General features: G+C 44.4%; 1 protein-coding gene across 2 annotated transcripts in view; it reads left to right on the top strand.

Moving 5' to 3' along the window:
- Nucleotides 1-15896, top strand: part of zfhx4 (zinc finger homeobox 4) — a 90270-nt gene extending 74374 nt beyond the window's left edge. For both annotated transcript variants that reach the window (XM_062520718.1, XM_062520717.1), the window contains exons 5-9: nt 4379-4512; nt 5149-5349; nt 5438-5540; nt 5670-10979; nt 11447-15896. In XM_062520718.1, the coding sequence (XP_062376702.1) occupies nt 4379-4512; nt 5149-5349; nt 5438-5540; nt 5670-10979; nt 11447-13041 (7343 nt within the window). In that variant the 3' untranslated portion in view covers nt 13042-15896. The remainder of the gene's footprint in view (nt 1-4378; nt 4513-5148; nt 5350-5437; nt 5541-5669; nt 10980-11446) is intronic.
- Nucleotides 15897-16153: the final 257 nt, after the last annotated feature.

Genomic DNA, 16153 nt, shown 5'->3' with positions numbered 1-16153 from the left:
GAATATTGCATTGGGCGCCTCGCCTTGCCTCGCCTGGCCCACCATACCTAGCTACATAATGTTGGGTTCAATGGACCAGAAGAAGTGCTGAAACAGGCTGAGACCTATTAGTTTAGCTAGTCATTTATCTTTTAACCATATATCCATGACAGGTCTGTCTGAAGGAGACGCTAGTCAATGCGTTTTGCGTTTCATATTACACAAGGCGTCATTTAACACTACGCCCAGGATGCAAATCTCACAACTCAAGCTAATGTTTCGTGCCTTTTCTTTAATGCTTTGTGCATTTCTCCGTTCTTTACATCTAAGCGTACACTATCATTTTTAACATACTATGTTGAATATGTTGCTTAGATACAGATGCTGTTGTTATTCATGTAGTGGCAGAGGTTTTTGTGGAGGCTGTTGTTTGTGACAGTGACTGTAGAGAGAATTAGTAGGCAACCATGGCGTATGGAATATTGTAATGTGTTGTCTCAGCTCCTCTGTGGCTTCATATTACAGAGACATGAGGGAAGTGGTGATTTGCAAATGAATGGAAAAAAAAGAAATCAGTCTAAAGTTAGAAATGTTCTGGGCAGTTCATTCTCTCCCACCCCCACTCCCCATCCTCATTTACTTTCGTTTTTTTTAATCTAGTGTCACCATAGATTAATTATAATCCAAATAGCATTTTCCATGCAAATATCTTAATCTGGATAAAGTCCAGATTACTTTGTGTTTTGTGGAGATGTGACATCCCATGTGAAATAGCTCAGGGGAACGCATCCTGAAATAATACAGTAAACACTGGCAAAGATGAAAATTAGCTGTCATTACAGCTAAGAACATTTCCAGCATACCTGCTTTGAATTAGCAGGGGAAATTAGTCATTGTTCTTTTTGTTGTACTAATTTCTTGCGCAAGTTAAGTAGCTCTGATAAGTGATAGAAAATGCTATGTATGCAAACCAGATCAAATAATGAATATTTTAAATTAGCATCTGCATTTGAAATGTTGTTTGCATGTGTCCACCAGTTTACCAGATTGGCAATGAGCAGTCCTCAATTGTGGCCTCTCTAGATGTTTGATTAAAATATATTAAAGTTATTAGCATATTTAATTATAGGCCCAGAGCTATAATTCTTTGCTCAGACCTTAATCAATGCATAACGAGGGCCTTGGTGGATTTGCGAATTGTGACACACGTCAGTACATGTCTCATCTTAGAATGAGCCTACAAGATGAAGGATTCAAATGTGCTTTCCAAGGTTTGGGGAAAAAACATGTGGGAAGATGTGTTTGTGTGTGTGTGTGCGTGTGCGTGTGCGTGTGCGTGTGCATGTGTGTGTGTGTTCATTTATGAGTAAAATGTGTGTGTGCAGTGTGTATGGACAGTATTTTTGTTTGTAGCGTGTGTGTGTGTGTGTGTGTAGGGGGAAGGGTCTTTTTGTTTGTGGTGGGTGTATTTTTGTGTCAGCAGTATGTGTGTGTGTGTGTGTGTGTGTGTGTGTGTGTGTGTGTGTGTGTGTGTGTGTGTGTGTACTGCCCCGTATTCAGAGCGTGGCATTCTAATGTTATCAGCTGAACTGTGGGTCACTCTAATGTGTAACCTCAACCCCTGTGCACCTGTAAATCACCAAAGTTACTTCAAGTGTCCCAGGGAGCTGCCTTATTTACGGCCTTGTAACCCTAGCTGTGCTGTTGGGCCCGGGGTTCAGTAAATTGAATAGTAAATCCAAGCTACCTCCATCAAGCCCATCTTGTTTAATTGATGTCTTCTCTGGCTGAAATCTGAAAATGTAATAGCACTCTATAAATAGAAGGATGATCTATGCTGCAATGCAAATCTATATATTTTTTTTTCAAATTTTTTTCATTAACGTGCATACATGTATCTGCATTGCACATGCAAGGAATACATATTGTTTGTTATAAACATCAGCACAGCACAAAATGGCTCCCATCATAGTTAATGAAGGGCAAATGAAGGAGAATCATTATGGTGGGTGATATTGGTGTTGTTGTTTAGGAGAAACAATTTGGTTAAATTATCAAAGGTAGTTAAAGAGACCTGTGAGGGCAGAGAGAAATAGTGAGACAGAGGCTGTGTGTGTGTATGAATTTTAAAATGCCATTGACAGTTGCAAATAAAGATGGGTGGCTGGTCGGCTGTGTGCGTTCCTATAATACAAACAGCTTGAATGTCATAAATCACCTTTTGATTTATCTAATCAACCAGGGTCCTGCTTCTCAAAGGCATTTGTCATTTGAGGGGGGTACGGTGTCACAATTATTTTATCTATTGCTCCACTCCACCGCAGTCTCTTTCCAGACAAAGGGGAAAGGGAGCTTGTCATTGAGGGTGAGACAGAGGATAGAAAACAAAAGAAAATAAGCCCCCAAATCTCCCCTCTCTGGAGGTGGAGCACAGTGGCCATCTGTGAGGGGGGGGGGGAAAGGGCCATACTCCAGAAGGTAATTTTCATTTTTACGGGAGAATATAATAACAGGAAGCAAAGATTGCACACTCTGAGATATAATGTGTTGGAGGGGATAATAAAGGACACTGGAGATCTCTGCTCTCTCTCTCTCTCTCTCTCTCTCTCTCTCTCTCTCTCCCCAAAGTAGGGTTTGGCTCGTATTAATGTTTTAAAAGGCTCCGTTTTTTTTCTATCTTCTTTCTCTCTAAGCAATCGTGTCTGTGTGAATAGTGGACTCCGGTGTGTTTATGAAAACAGAATGTTGATTAAGAAAATAAATCATAAAGATGGACCCTCATGTACAACACAATCAGATTAGCCCACAGACCACACGTTTACATTCAATATGATGGCAATCAATGGCGCGGCCTCATTGCATTGTGAAATGTATTTGCACCCAGTTGTCCGGCACTCGGCTGCTCACCCTGGAAATAATTTAGTTGCAAATTGACTGGAAGACGGTGAAAATTGAAAGTTAAAATTAGAAATACTTGTAATAAGCAGGAGAGTTGGGGTGGGGAGGAGATGTCAGAAGAGGGGGAGGAAAAGGAGGGGGGATGGGGGGGGGGGTTGGAGGGTCAGCTGATGTGGCGGGGCAGTGAGATTGCTGGGGCGTCTAGCAAATGAGGTTCTCTGTTCGTCACGAAATGTATGTGACATGCCTCGACAACGCTGCAGGGGGATCCGGGCCCGTAGAGCAAAGATTACCTAGCTATTTGTGGCCGCAGAAATGTCTCTGATGCTCTTGGAAATTTGTATTGTGCCCTTGTGTCCCCACCACCCCACCCCACCCCCAACCCCCCCTCCATTCTGTGTCACTTCACTTGACAGGGTAATATGTCAGACTGCAGATATGTAGGATTATAATAAAAATAAGTAAAATGGCTCCTAACAAAAACGAATTAGAATGCATGAGCATTTGCTAGAAATTGATAACAACTATGGGGGGGTGGGGATAAAGTGCAAGCTAATATAAAACACACAGTATTATTTTGCATATTCAGTGCATCTCAGTGGTCTGGATGCTGATGTTTTTTTCTTTTCGTTTTTTCTTCCCACACATCCCCTAAGCTTTGATTCACAAGAGTAAGAAACACATTTAGCCTAGAGTGACCAGATTAGGTGAACGCAGAACAGCCTGCATTTCTTTGTGTTGAGCGAGCTGGGCAAGTGGATAAATTGCATTGGCTGAGAAGGCCGAGACAGCGTCGGTATCTAAGGATGAGGGTAATGAAAGATTTATCACTTTGTGCAGCATTTTCTAAATACAACCGGAGGCTGACTTCCAGCAATGGGCTGAGCCGAAATGGTAATAGGGTTGCCATCCTTCAGTGCACTGTATGGATATTTAGGGTAATACACAGAGAGGTGATTTGGCAATGGGAAATCCATATCACCTAATGAACTGCATAAAAGTACCATAGCATTCAATTTCGGTCTTGCTGCGATAATGAATGTCTTTTGAAATTGTCTATTTCTTTTGAATATCTTTATGACCAAGATTGCTTCATGTGTACAGAAATGAAATGCATTGCTATTGAAAAAGCATTTGTACTGTCCCTGCATTGAATCAATACAGGTGCATTTATCAGTGCGGTGTAATTCAGTGTTATTCTAGAGATTTTGTTTTATTGGAGTGTATGATATATGTATTTTGGCTATTATTGATTTTATTGTTATTTCTTCTCAATTATTTAATCTACCATAAGTTAGAGACACCTAGGTAGATATACTATTCACACCATAGTTTGTAAATTCAACTATGCTCTAAATTCAATAGTAATTACATTTTTGTTAAAGCAAAATCATGATTGTGAAGTGTAAAGATAAAGATAAAAACACACTTACAGGCACATACCTCGGCATCATATTAGTCACATCCTGACTGAACATTTCTCTCTCTCTCTCGTTCTCAGGTGTGATTTCCTTGGCTAAAGAGACTCTTGGCTCAACCTCCATCGGGAAGCATTCCCTTCTGCAGGAGAAAGAAAATGCCACACCGCCCAAGAGGCCCAAGTCGGCTGAGGAGAAGACACACACCAATGAGCAGGTACACTACAGGAGCTCCTTACAACAAAGAGTTAAAATTACCCATCAGCCCTCAGCCACAGCCCTCTGAGCCCTTTGTTCCTCTGCATGTTTGCACTGCAGTAAAATACCTGGGTAAACCTTAGTGCTTTGCATCTCTTTACCTGATATGTGTTTTAAAATTAGATTATGATGTATTAAGGTTCTTGCGGGATGGGGGCGGGGGTAGTTCGAGGGGCTTTAGTGGTACGGGATTTGAGCTACTCAGAAAGTCATCTCTGAAATGGATTACATTAAGACAGGTAGTGGGAAGCAGCAATTTAAAAGTAATCCCTGTAATGAGGGCTTGATGTAGACCAAGAGAAGTGCACACCTTTGTCATCTGTAATCTCCTGATTAGAAGTTTCAGCCAATCAGGTTTTTCTATGATAAGATTGAATAGTTGAAGACTTAAGTGAATTGAATGAATTGAATTTCATCTGCGCTTTTGTAGAGGTCTAATTCGTCCAGCCTCAATTTCAGTCAATTTTCATGATATATCATCATCTTGGCATAACTGTAGTCTATCAGACGTCATATACTCTACCCTGCCGGACATAAAGGAATATGGTATCTATCTTAACATAAAGTCTCAATAAATCCCCGGTGTCCATCTTAGGTGCAGCAGTGTCCCTACTGCAACTACAGCAGCAAGGACGCCAACCGTCTACAGCTGCACATCATGTCCCAGCATTCCATGCAGCCAGCGATCTGCTGCCCCCTGTGCCAGGATGTGCTTAGCAACAAGATCCACCTGCAGCTCCACCTGACCCACCTTCACAGCGTGGCCCCAGACTGTGTGGAGAAGCTGCTCATGACTGTAAGTGTAGCACTCTCTCCTGACATTTCAAGTCGCATCTGTTGCATTTTTCACTGAGATGCTAAATTAATGAATGTTATTTATGCAGGTGGCTGGGCCAGATACACCCAATAGTATGGTGTTGCCTGGAGCAGACAAAGTCCCATCTCTGATGGAGTCTGTTATGCCAGAAGGGTCTGGAAAGTCCATAGGTAAGCACATTTGAATGATGGTGTCAACACAGGAATTTTCAATTGTTAATGGTAAATATTGCATATTTATTCAATCAGCATGACTGACCTATTTGATTAATAAAAAACATTTTTTTTGTATCCCACTAGGTAACATCGCAAAGGATATCAAGAATAGCAACTCACAAGAGAAGAGTGAGCGAGATCTTATGAACGAACTCAAGCCCCCTAAAGAGGCCTCAGAAGCCCCTGACTGGAAGAAAGCTAGCGGGCAAGACTTGAAGATGCCAGATACCCTCCAGGACCTCAGCGACCTGCAGAAGCGTCAGCAGCTCTCGGTCTCCGATCGCCACGTGTACAAGTACCGCTGCAACCACTGCAGCCTGGCGTTCAAGACCATGCAGAAGCTGCAGATCCACTCGCAGTACCACGCCATCAGGGCAGCCACAATGTGCAGTCTGTGCCAGCGCAGCTTCCGCACCTTCATGGCCCTCAGGAAGCATCTGGAGACCGGACATCCAGAGCTGAGTGAAGCCGAGGTGCAACAGCTCTGTGGCAGCCTTCCCATCAATGGAGACATCACTGAGAGTGAAGCCAGGGCTCTGGAGGAAGGCCACATGTTTGACCAAGACATGGACAAAGACGATGAGCTAGACCAGGAAGGGAAAGCCAGCCCGACTGGAAGCGACAGCAGCTCTCTGCTTGACGATATGGGCTCGGAACCAAAGCGCACGCTGCCTTTCCGGAAAGGTCCGAATTTCACCATGGAGAAGTTCCTGGATCCCTCCCGTCCATACAAGTGCACAGTGTGCAAGGAGTCTTTCACCCAAAAGAACATTCTTCTGGTACACTACAACTCTGTCTCGCACTTGCACAAGCTCAAGAAAGTTCTTCAAGAAGCTTCGAGCCCCATCCCCCAGGAGACTACCAACAATGTTGACAACAAACCCTTCAAGTGTAACATCTGTAACGTCGCCTACAGCCAGAGCTCGACTCTAGAGATTCACATGAGATCTGTGCTTCACCAGTCAAAAGCCAGAACTGCCAAGATGGAGAGCAGCAGCGGTGGTAACACCAGCAGCAGCATGGGAAGTGGCCCCAGTGGATCTGTGCCTGCGAACAGCCCTGTTCCAGTCAGCCAGGCCAACTCAGACTCCTCCAGCCACCCAGCATCCAGCAGTAACAGTAACAAAGACAACACTGCGGACACGAAAGAAGCAGTCAACCTGAAGCAAACTACTGACCACATGCAGGCCAGCCACCAGCAGGCTCAGTCCTCAGCTCAGCTCCAGATGCAGCTGCAGCACGAGCTCCAGCAGCAGGCTGCCTTCTTCCAGCCGCAGTTCCTGAATCCGGCCTTCTTCCCCCACTTCCCCATGACTCCCGAGGCTCTGCTGCAGTTCCAGCAGCCCCAGTTCCTGTTCCCCTTCTACATCCCTGGTGCCGAGTTCAACCTCAGCCCTGAACTTGCGCTCCACTCGGCTGCAGCTTTTGGGATGCCAGGCATGACGGGGCCGTTCCTGGAGGACCTGAAGCAGCAGATGCAGCAGCAGCACCAGCTTGGCCAGCAGCTTCAGCTGTCCCAGCAGCAGGCCCAACAGCAGCAGCAGCAGCAACAGCAACAGCAGCAGCAGCAGCAGCAACAGTCCTCTCAGTCCCAGCTTCAGCAGCAACAACAGCAGCAGAAAGCTCATCAGCAGCACAGCCACAGGTCAAAGATGGAGTCTGTCAACAGCCTGTCCAACTCTGAAATGCAGATGTCCAAAGAGGCTGAAGAGCATCTCGAAAAACATGAGAATAAAGCCAAACAAGAGAGCATGAATGATGTGGACGGCACAAAGGAAAACAGCAAAGATCCCAAAAAGCCCAAATTCTCAGAGCCACTTATCCCCCCACCTCGAATCGTGTCAGGTGCGAGGGGCAACGCTGCCAAAGCCCTTCTGGAGAACTTTGGGTTTGAGCTGGTGATTCAGTACAATGAGAACCGGCAGAAGAGTCAGAAGAAGATTAAAGTTGGAGAAGAGGAGGTCGTCGTCAGTGATAAGCTGGAATGTGGGGCATGCGGGAAGTTGTTCTCCAACATGTTGATTCTCAAGAGTCACCAGGAACACGTCCATGGTCAGTTCTTTCCCTACCTAGAGCTGGAGAAGTTTGCCCAACAATACAGAGAAGCTTATGATAAGCTCTACCCAATTAACCCATCCTCTCCAGAACCTCCTCCTCCACCTCCTCCTCCACCACCCCCACCACCTGCTCCAGTCACCTCCCTGCCAACACCTAGCAGTTCAGGAGTAAAGACACAGACTCCATCCCCAGCTCCTCTGCAGGCTCCTCAGCCTCCTCCACCACCACCACCTCCTCCAAGACCTCCAAGTGCGCCTCCTCCAGTCCAGATGCCCGTCTCCCTGGATTTGCCCATGTTTTCCCCACTGATGATGCAGTCTGTACAGCACCCTGGGCTGCCGCCACAGCTTGCACTACAGCTGCCTGGCATGGACTCTCTCTCCTCCAACCTCACACAGCTGTGCCAATCACAGCTGGGATTGGATCCAAACTTCCTGCACCAGTCACAGTTCAAGCGACCACGCACCCGCATTACTGACGATCAGCTGAAGATCCTGCGGGCCCACTTTGACATCAATAACTCTCCCAATGAGGAGCAGATACAGGATATGGCTGAGAAGTCCGGTCTCCCCCAGAAGGTCATCAAGCACTGGTTCCGCAACACCCTCTTCAAAGAGAGGCAGCGAAGCAAGGACTCCCCTTACAACTTCAACATTCCACCCATGACCACCTTGGAGGACCTCAGACTTGAGTCTCAGATGAACGCATTGGAGTACTACAGGTCTGACGCCACCCTAAACAAGCGGTCATCCAGGACTCGCTTCACTGACTACCAGCTGAGGGTCTTGCAAGACTTTTTTGATACCAATGCCTACCCTAAAGATGATGAGATCGAACAGCTCTCCACTGTGCTCAACCTGCCAACCCGTGTGATTGTTGTTTGGTTTCAGAATGCTCGTCAGAAGGCTCGTAAGAGCTACGAGAACCAGGCTGATTCAAAAGACAATGAGAAGAAAGAACTGACCAATGAGCGTTACATCAGAACCAGCAACATGCAGTACCAGTGCAAGAAATGCAACATTGTTTTCCCCCGCATCTTTGACCTGATCACACACCAGAAAAAGCTGTGCTACAAAGATGAAGATGAGGATGTCGGAGATGACAACCACTCCGAGGACTACATGGATAACAGTGACGGGGGCTCCTCAAAGCAGACTGAGTCCCAAAGACTGCCCCAAGGGACAGCCACAAGTTCTGGGTCCAGCTCTCCACTAATGCCCTCACCGCGACCTGACGTGGAGAAGTCCTCGCCAAAACCTGAACCGACCATTGAGAAACCAAAGCTGGCCGAGACTCTCCCTTCACAAGCGGCAAAGGCACTAGCTGACCCGAGACCCTCCAAAGCTTCGACTCCTCAGCCTCCACCACACAAGTCCCATCAACCCCCTATTACAAGGCCCCACTCCCAACCACAGTCAGCGGCTGTCCCATCCAGCCCCCTGTCCATGACCCTGCCCTCTCTGGCGAGCAGCCTACCTCCTCAGATGTTACAGTACCAGTGTGACCAGTGCAAAATTGCATTCCCAACAGTTGAGCTATGGCAGGAGCATCAACACATGCACTTCCTTGCTGCTCAAAACCAGTTCCTGCACTCGCAGTTCCTTGAAAGGCCTCTGGACATGCCCTATATGATCTTTGATCCAAATAATCCTCTGATGACCAGCCAGTTGCTCTCAGGGGCTCTGTCTCAGTTGCCCTCCCAAAGTTCTGCTTTAGCCTCCATGCCTGGCTCTGGTCCCCTGAAACGCAAACTAGATGATAAAGAAGACAGTTCCAATGACAAAGATAGTGGGAATAGTGGTGAAGATCAACACAGAGACAAACGTCTCAGAACCACTATCACCCCGGAGCAATTAGAGGTACTCTACGAGAAGTACTTGCTAGATTCAAACCCAACACGGAAGATGTTGGACCACATAGCCCATGAAGTGGGCCTGAAAAAACGAGTGGTGCAGGTCTGGTTTCAAAACACGAGAGCAAGAGAGCGAAAAGGTCAGTTCAGAGCGGTCGGCGCAACCCAGGCCCACAAGAAATGTCCTTTTTGCAGAGCACTCTTCAAGGCCAAATCGGCTCTTGACAGTCACATACGCTCACGCCACTGGCATGAGGCTAAACAGGCAGGCTTTAGTCTGCCCCCTAGTCCTATGATGTCTCAAGAAGATGGAGCTGAGAGCCCTAACAAGTGCAGTTTTTTTGAATACCCGCAGCTGCCCACAAAGACCGAGGTGAACGACTATGAAATGCCAACTGCATCCTCCACCCCAGTCAAACCATCTGAGTCACTACAAAAAAACTTTTTGAGCCCTTCATCCTTTAAAGCAGAAAACAGTGATGAATTTGAAGGGCTCCATTTAAATTCTGCCGAAGTCTACAGTGAAACCAACAAAACTGACTTTGATGAGACTTCATCCATCAACACAGCCATAAGCGACGCCACAACTGGAGATGAGACCAACAATGAAGTAGAAAATCTCACGGCGAATGGGGGTGATAAGATGAGTGATTCCAAACTGATGTTGTCATCCAACACTGAGGCTTATGATGACAGGTTCCCATTTAGCATGGTGAGCCCTGCCTTGAGTTTCTCCAAGGACAGTGAGTACTACTTCAGCGTGAGAGACGATGACCTAGATGATAACGCTGACAGGAGTGAATCCTCAAGCTTAACTGATCCAAGCTCGCCCAGTCCATTTGGAAGTACTAATCCTTTCAAGAGCTCCAAAGGTGGTGGAGACAGACCGGGCCACAAGCGGTTCAGAACCCAGATGAGCAACCTGCAGCTGAAGGTCCTCAAGGCTTGTTTCAGCGACTACCGCACACCCACCATGCAGGAGTGCGAGATGCTGGGCAATGAGATAGGACTCCCAAAGCGCGTTGTGCAAGTCTGGTTCCAGAATGCCAGAGCAAAAGAGAAGAAATTCAAAATAAACATTGGAAAGCCATTCATGATGAGTCAGAGTTCCCCTGATGGACCTAGACCAGAGTGTTCTCTGTGCGGTGTGAAGTACACCGCAAGACTTTCCATTCGTGACCATATCTTTTCTAAGCAGCACATTGCGAAAGTGCAAGAAACCCTGGGCAACCAAGTGGACAGAGAAAAGGACTACCTAGCACCGACCACTGTTCGCCAGCTCATGGCGCAACAAGAACTTGACCGTTTAAAGAAGGCAAGCGACGTCCTCAGTATGCCAGCTCAGCAGTCTGCAGTGGACAGCAACACGCTCCATGGCCTTAGCCTGCCCACTGGCTATCCAGGAGTGTCCGGCCTGCCGCCAGTGCTCCTTCCTGGTGTCAATGGCCCGTCATCCCTTCCAGGTTTTCCACCAAATACACCTGGTGAGTTAGTATGACAAAAGACTAAGAGAGTAGTAGCTTTATGAACTAAATGCATCACATACATACATATGACTGCTGCTCTTTACACATCATTATACGACTGGGGACAGAGACTCTTTCATTGACAGATTTTGGAGTCATGAGGACACTTAATGCATGCGTCACTGCATAATTGGGACATGTGACTTTGACTTCAAACACAATGGAATTTCTATCAAATGTATTTGTTTGTGGTGTTTCCCTTTTTCATATTGTGGGTTTTGTACATTTGTATCCTTCTTTTGGTATTTTGTAAGGCGCATGTGACAGTTTTGATCCATAACAAAACCAAAAAAATGAAAAAAAAAAAAAAAAAAAAAACGAGACCTTACATTGAGCATCATCACCTTTTTTGTTAATGAAGTATGAAGTATGGAGATTTATGTTGAGGTCAATATTTCAATGCTATCTATACCACTGTATTTCAGCTTTAGCGTCTCCTGGTGCTGGCATGCTTGGGTTCCCTACTCCAGCCACCCCCTCTCCTGCCATGTCACTCAGCAGTGCCCCATCCAAGAACCTTCTGCAGACTCCTCCACCTCCTCCTCCTCCTCCTCCTCCTCCACCTCCTCCTCCTCCTCCTTCTGTTCCTCCCACTCCTTTGACAGTCAGTCAGACTGAGCAGCAGCAGCAGCAGCAGCAGCACAACAAAGATCTCGTGAAAGACAAGAAGTTGGAAAAGCAGATGAAGGTCAAGGAAAGACAAGGTGACTCTGTCACCGCCCATGCCGCTGCCGGCTCCCAGGCCCCAAGTGTGAGGAAAAGAGAAAAGGCCCCCCAGACAGCGCTTAAGGGAAAAGTCGGAGGCGAGGTGTCAATGGACCCAGCACAACTGCAAGCACTTCAGAATGCCATCGCTAGTGATCCGAGCTCCTTCCTGGGGGGACAATTCTTGCCTTACTTCATCCCTGGCTTTGCATCCTGCTTCTCACCACAGCTTCCCGGCGGAGTACAAGGTGGATACTTTCCTCCACTGTGCGGAATGGAGAACCTTTTCCCCTATGGACCGGCCATGCCCCAGACCATCGCTGGCCTCTCCCCAACTGCCATACTCCAGCAGTACCAACAGTATCAGCAGACCCTCCAGGATTCCTTGCAGAAGCAGCAGCAGCAGCAGCAGCAGCAGCAGCAACAACAACAACAACATCACCATCATCATCATCATCAACAACAACAACAGCAGCAGCAGCGGAAAACACCCCCCATGAAGTCACAGAGTGCACAGAGCAACTTCAAACCAAAAGAGGCTAAGCAAACTAAGGATGATAACAAAGGCTCTTCAACCGAAAGCACAAAAGCAGAACCACAAACCGATACCAAAAGTTCAGACTTTCCAGATCCTTTTATTGTTCCGTCCATCAAACACGAGTTTATATGCAGAAAGTGCCAGATGATTTTCGCTGATGAAGACTCCGCTGTCCGCCATCAGAAGTCCTTCTGTTACTTCGGTCATCCTTTTTCTGACCCGCAAGAGACAGTGCTTCGTAAGGCAGTGAGCAAGTACAGTTGTGTAGCCTGCGACGTGGCTGTGAGTGGAAATGAAGCACTTGGCCAACACCTTCAGTCGAGCTTGCACAAAGAGAAAACAATCAAACAAGCAATGAGAAATGCCAAAGAGCATGCTAGATTATTACCTCACTCTGTCTGCTCCCCTAACCCTAACACGACATCTACCTCGCAGTCTGCAGCTTCTTCTAATAACACCTTCCCTCATCTCTCTCGCTTGTCCATGAAGTCCTGGCCAAATATCCTTTTCCAGGCTTCAGCCAGGAAAGCTGCTTCTTCTACTTCCCCATCTGCTTCTCCCCCTCCCCTTTCCTTGCCTTCAACGGTTACCTCAACTTCCTGCACCACCTCAGGGGCTCGGACCTCACTACCCACCGAGAGTTGTTCAGACGAGTCTGACAACGAGTTAAGCCAGAAGTTGGACGACTTAGATAACTCGTTGGAAGTCAAGGCAAAAGCCGCCTCTGGCCTTGATGGCAATTTCAGTAGTATGAGAATGGATATGTTCAGTGTGTAGGAGTGAAAACAGGATCCCTTGCTTAAAGAAAAAAATAAGACTTTAAACTGCAGTTCCAAAGTTTCTCTAACCCAAAAAATTACAGTACCAAAAGATTGACTCAGGATTGTTTTTCCCATATTGATATGCTGGCAAGATATTGATTGATTTTTGTTATGGACAGAACTGTTGCAGATGCTTGACTGAGCTTTTATTGTATACAAAAATACATGGAGTAGGAGAAAATCTCACAAGTTCTTTTGGAGCTTGTTTCAAGCCAAAAACTCTCACGATAGCAAATTGCACCTCAGCTGGATTGATTTCCAAATGCTAGCATGTACTGTATGGGATGATGATCCAGAACTTTCCAAGAGAATTTCTCTTAGTTTAGTTAGGTGTAATCTGTAGCTTTAAATTCTCAGGTCAGATCATAACATGTCTCATTTGTTAAAGCAGCAAGAAGCCTGGTGACACGTGGCTTTTAACCAAAACATGTCAAGCTTTATTGGACGCATTTTCTTGATGTGTGTAGTGTACCATACCAACAGACAATATTACTGTTACAGGACAAAACACGTATTCTTTTAGTTTGCCCTACAAAACAGTATGGTTTTACCACTGAGGGAGTTTAGAATGGTGAAGTGATGTGCCCCTGTGTTTTCCAGTTTGTAATTACCACAAGCTGTATTTTTACCCAACCTTCTTTGATTTCTTGTAGATTATACTATTCTGTGCCAACTCTTACCTTCTCACTTTTACCTCTGCTCATGCCCTTTTCTGAAGAGGTAATAATTCTAGTTTTGATAGACTCTTGAGGATTATGTGAATAAGACATTTTTTCATTTGTGAATTGCTATACTGTTACGGTACTTGCTTGTGTCTGGACTCTAGTGCACTTATTTTAATTTTGTTTGATTTTTTTTTATTATTATTTTGGTAGGTCATGTGTTAATTTAATAGACATTTGGTTTTGTTTGTTTAATTGTTTGTTTGTTTGTTTGTCCGTTCATTTGTTTGTTTGAATTATTATTTGTGTGTAGTGCAGCAGCATAATGGTCAACATTTGTTAGACGTTTAACAACCTAACAATCCAGAGACCTGTTTAAACAATTGGTGCATTCATGAAAGTAGTACTGTATACTTGAACCTGTTAAAATACAAGTTGGACAAAATATAAAAAAAGAAAAACAAGGTATGAGTATTTGCTTCATGTAAGCAAATAAGCTGCTTTAAAAAAGGGGGACTAAAGCATTTTGTTTTGTATAATGAAAAGATTTTCCCTGTGCTTATAGGACTGAATACAGTGTTAACCCTGTACACTGCCATTTAATGAATAGGTAATTGTACTTCCATTACTGCTCTGGGCACTTCAGTTTTCCTGTTGTCATGAGAATTGAACTTTTCTGTTTGCCATCATATTTAGTCATATATGCATTACGAAGTATTATCTTATAACAACGTTTTGCTGCTACAGTGTAATGTTATTTTGCTTGCCATAAATTCTCAACCTTCTACCAGACAGAATACTGATTCATGAATTGCTTTGCTTTGCTGTTTTTCCTGTTTTGTTTTATTTTATTTTATTTTTATTTTTTTTGCTGTGGAACTCAAAGAATGTGAAAGCTGTCAAGGGTGTTCAATTTTTACGAATCACTTTCTTGTTTGGTAACGTAGGACAATGTGATTCATTCCAAAGCGACAGAAGGCTATTTGTATGAAAGTAAATGGCTTGTGAACAAAGAAAGCTAAGCTGTTGTACATATTCGTAGTTGGCTGTGCATGGTACAAATTTATTAATATGAAGAAATGCAAAATGTATTGCTTTTGGTATTCCTATTCTGAGATGAACAAGTAGCATGTAATGCAGCTGTATGACAGGTTAAATCAAATCATGCTTAAAATTGTTTCAAATGATGAAATCAAGTAACATTTCATTTTACTTTTTATTATTGTACAGGTGTTTTCTTTTTGTTAAAGTTTAAACACAAATGTCACAGTTTATAATTCTCTTTTATGTGAACTTTTTAATGTACTTATTTGGGATTTTTAGTATTTTAACCTTTTATTTTAATCCTGAAGACACTTTTTGATTGTGTTTCATAAGAGACATCCTGGCCTCCTAAGGTGCAATCCTTGCCTGTGTACAAACACGAGTGACTGTCCTGATTCCAAAGGCTTTTAGAAACCCCGGCTTTTGCCTTTCTCCTGTCTGTGGATCAACAGTGCAAGACTGAGCTATCGGCTAGCACCTCACGCAAACGGTGCTAGCCCAAAGCGGAATACTTACCACACAGGGGTCTGGTAAAGCAACCCAACAGACACACCTAAAAGAAACAAAGAAAAGGATGGTCCAATAATATAACTGTACATAAATGTTGCAACTGCACAGCAGCCAAAAAAAGAAACCTTTTTACGGACGGATAGTGTCAAGCAAAAGAGGACAGCCTTCTAAAGGTTGAAATTTTAGGATTGTTCTTCTGGATATCAAAGGGATTATCACGGCGCAATCATATTCTTCACAATATGTACTCTTAACGCCTGGGTAAGATAGCAACCACAACCTGAGGTTTTATTCAAAAAAGAAGCCCCTATGGCTAAAACTTTAAATAAACTAAACCAAAAATGTTATTGATGTTTTATATATAGAGGGTAGTCTCATTAGTTTTTGTTACTGTAATGTTTGAGGTCTCAGCTGTACCGTATTACGGTAATAACATGGTTTTGAAACTTTTTTTTTATTTTGTCACAGACCTGTTGTCATAGTTGAAATGACGTTTATTGTAGATGGTATTTGAACAACTTCTTCTGGAAATAGTTCATCAAGTATGTTTGTTGCTCATTGTTGTGATACATTAAAAACTGTATCTGCGAACCAACTCTGTGTGTGGCGATCATCAATTCATTATCTCTCCTGTTATCACAATATATTTTACAGTATAACTGAGCGAGTAACTGTTTATGTGGAGGTTCACCTAGATTGAATAGCCTACTGTCTCTCATCAAATTAATTATTCATGATTGATATGTTATTGGATAGACTGATTTTTAGTTTAGTTTGATATTTACACTGTTCTGTATAATCAATTTGATAGTATTTCCCATATTTTCTAAGCAAAAGCTTTGTGTATAAAGG

Source organism: Sardina pilchardus, chromosome 19 (assembly GCF_963854185.1).
Source record: "Sardina pilchardus chromosome 19, fSarPil1.1, whole genome shotgun sequence".
Taxonomy (NCBI): Eukaryota; Metazoa; Chordata; class Actinopteri; order Clupeiformes; family Clupeidae; genus Sardina; species Sardina pilchardus.
Note: the sequence above shows the minus strand (reverse complement) of the source record. Positions and strands in the feature narration are given on the sequence as shown.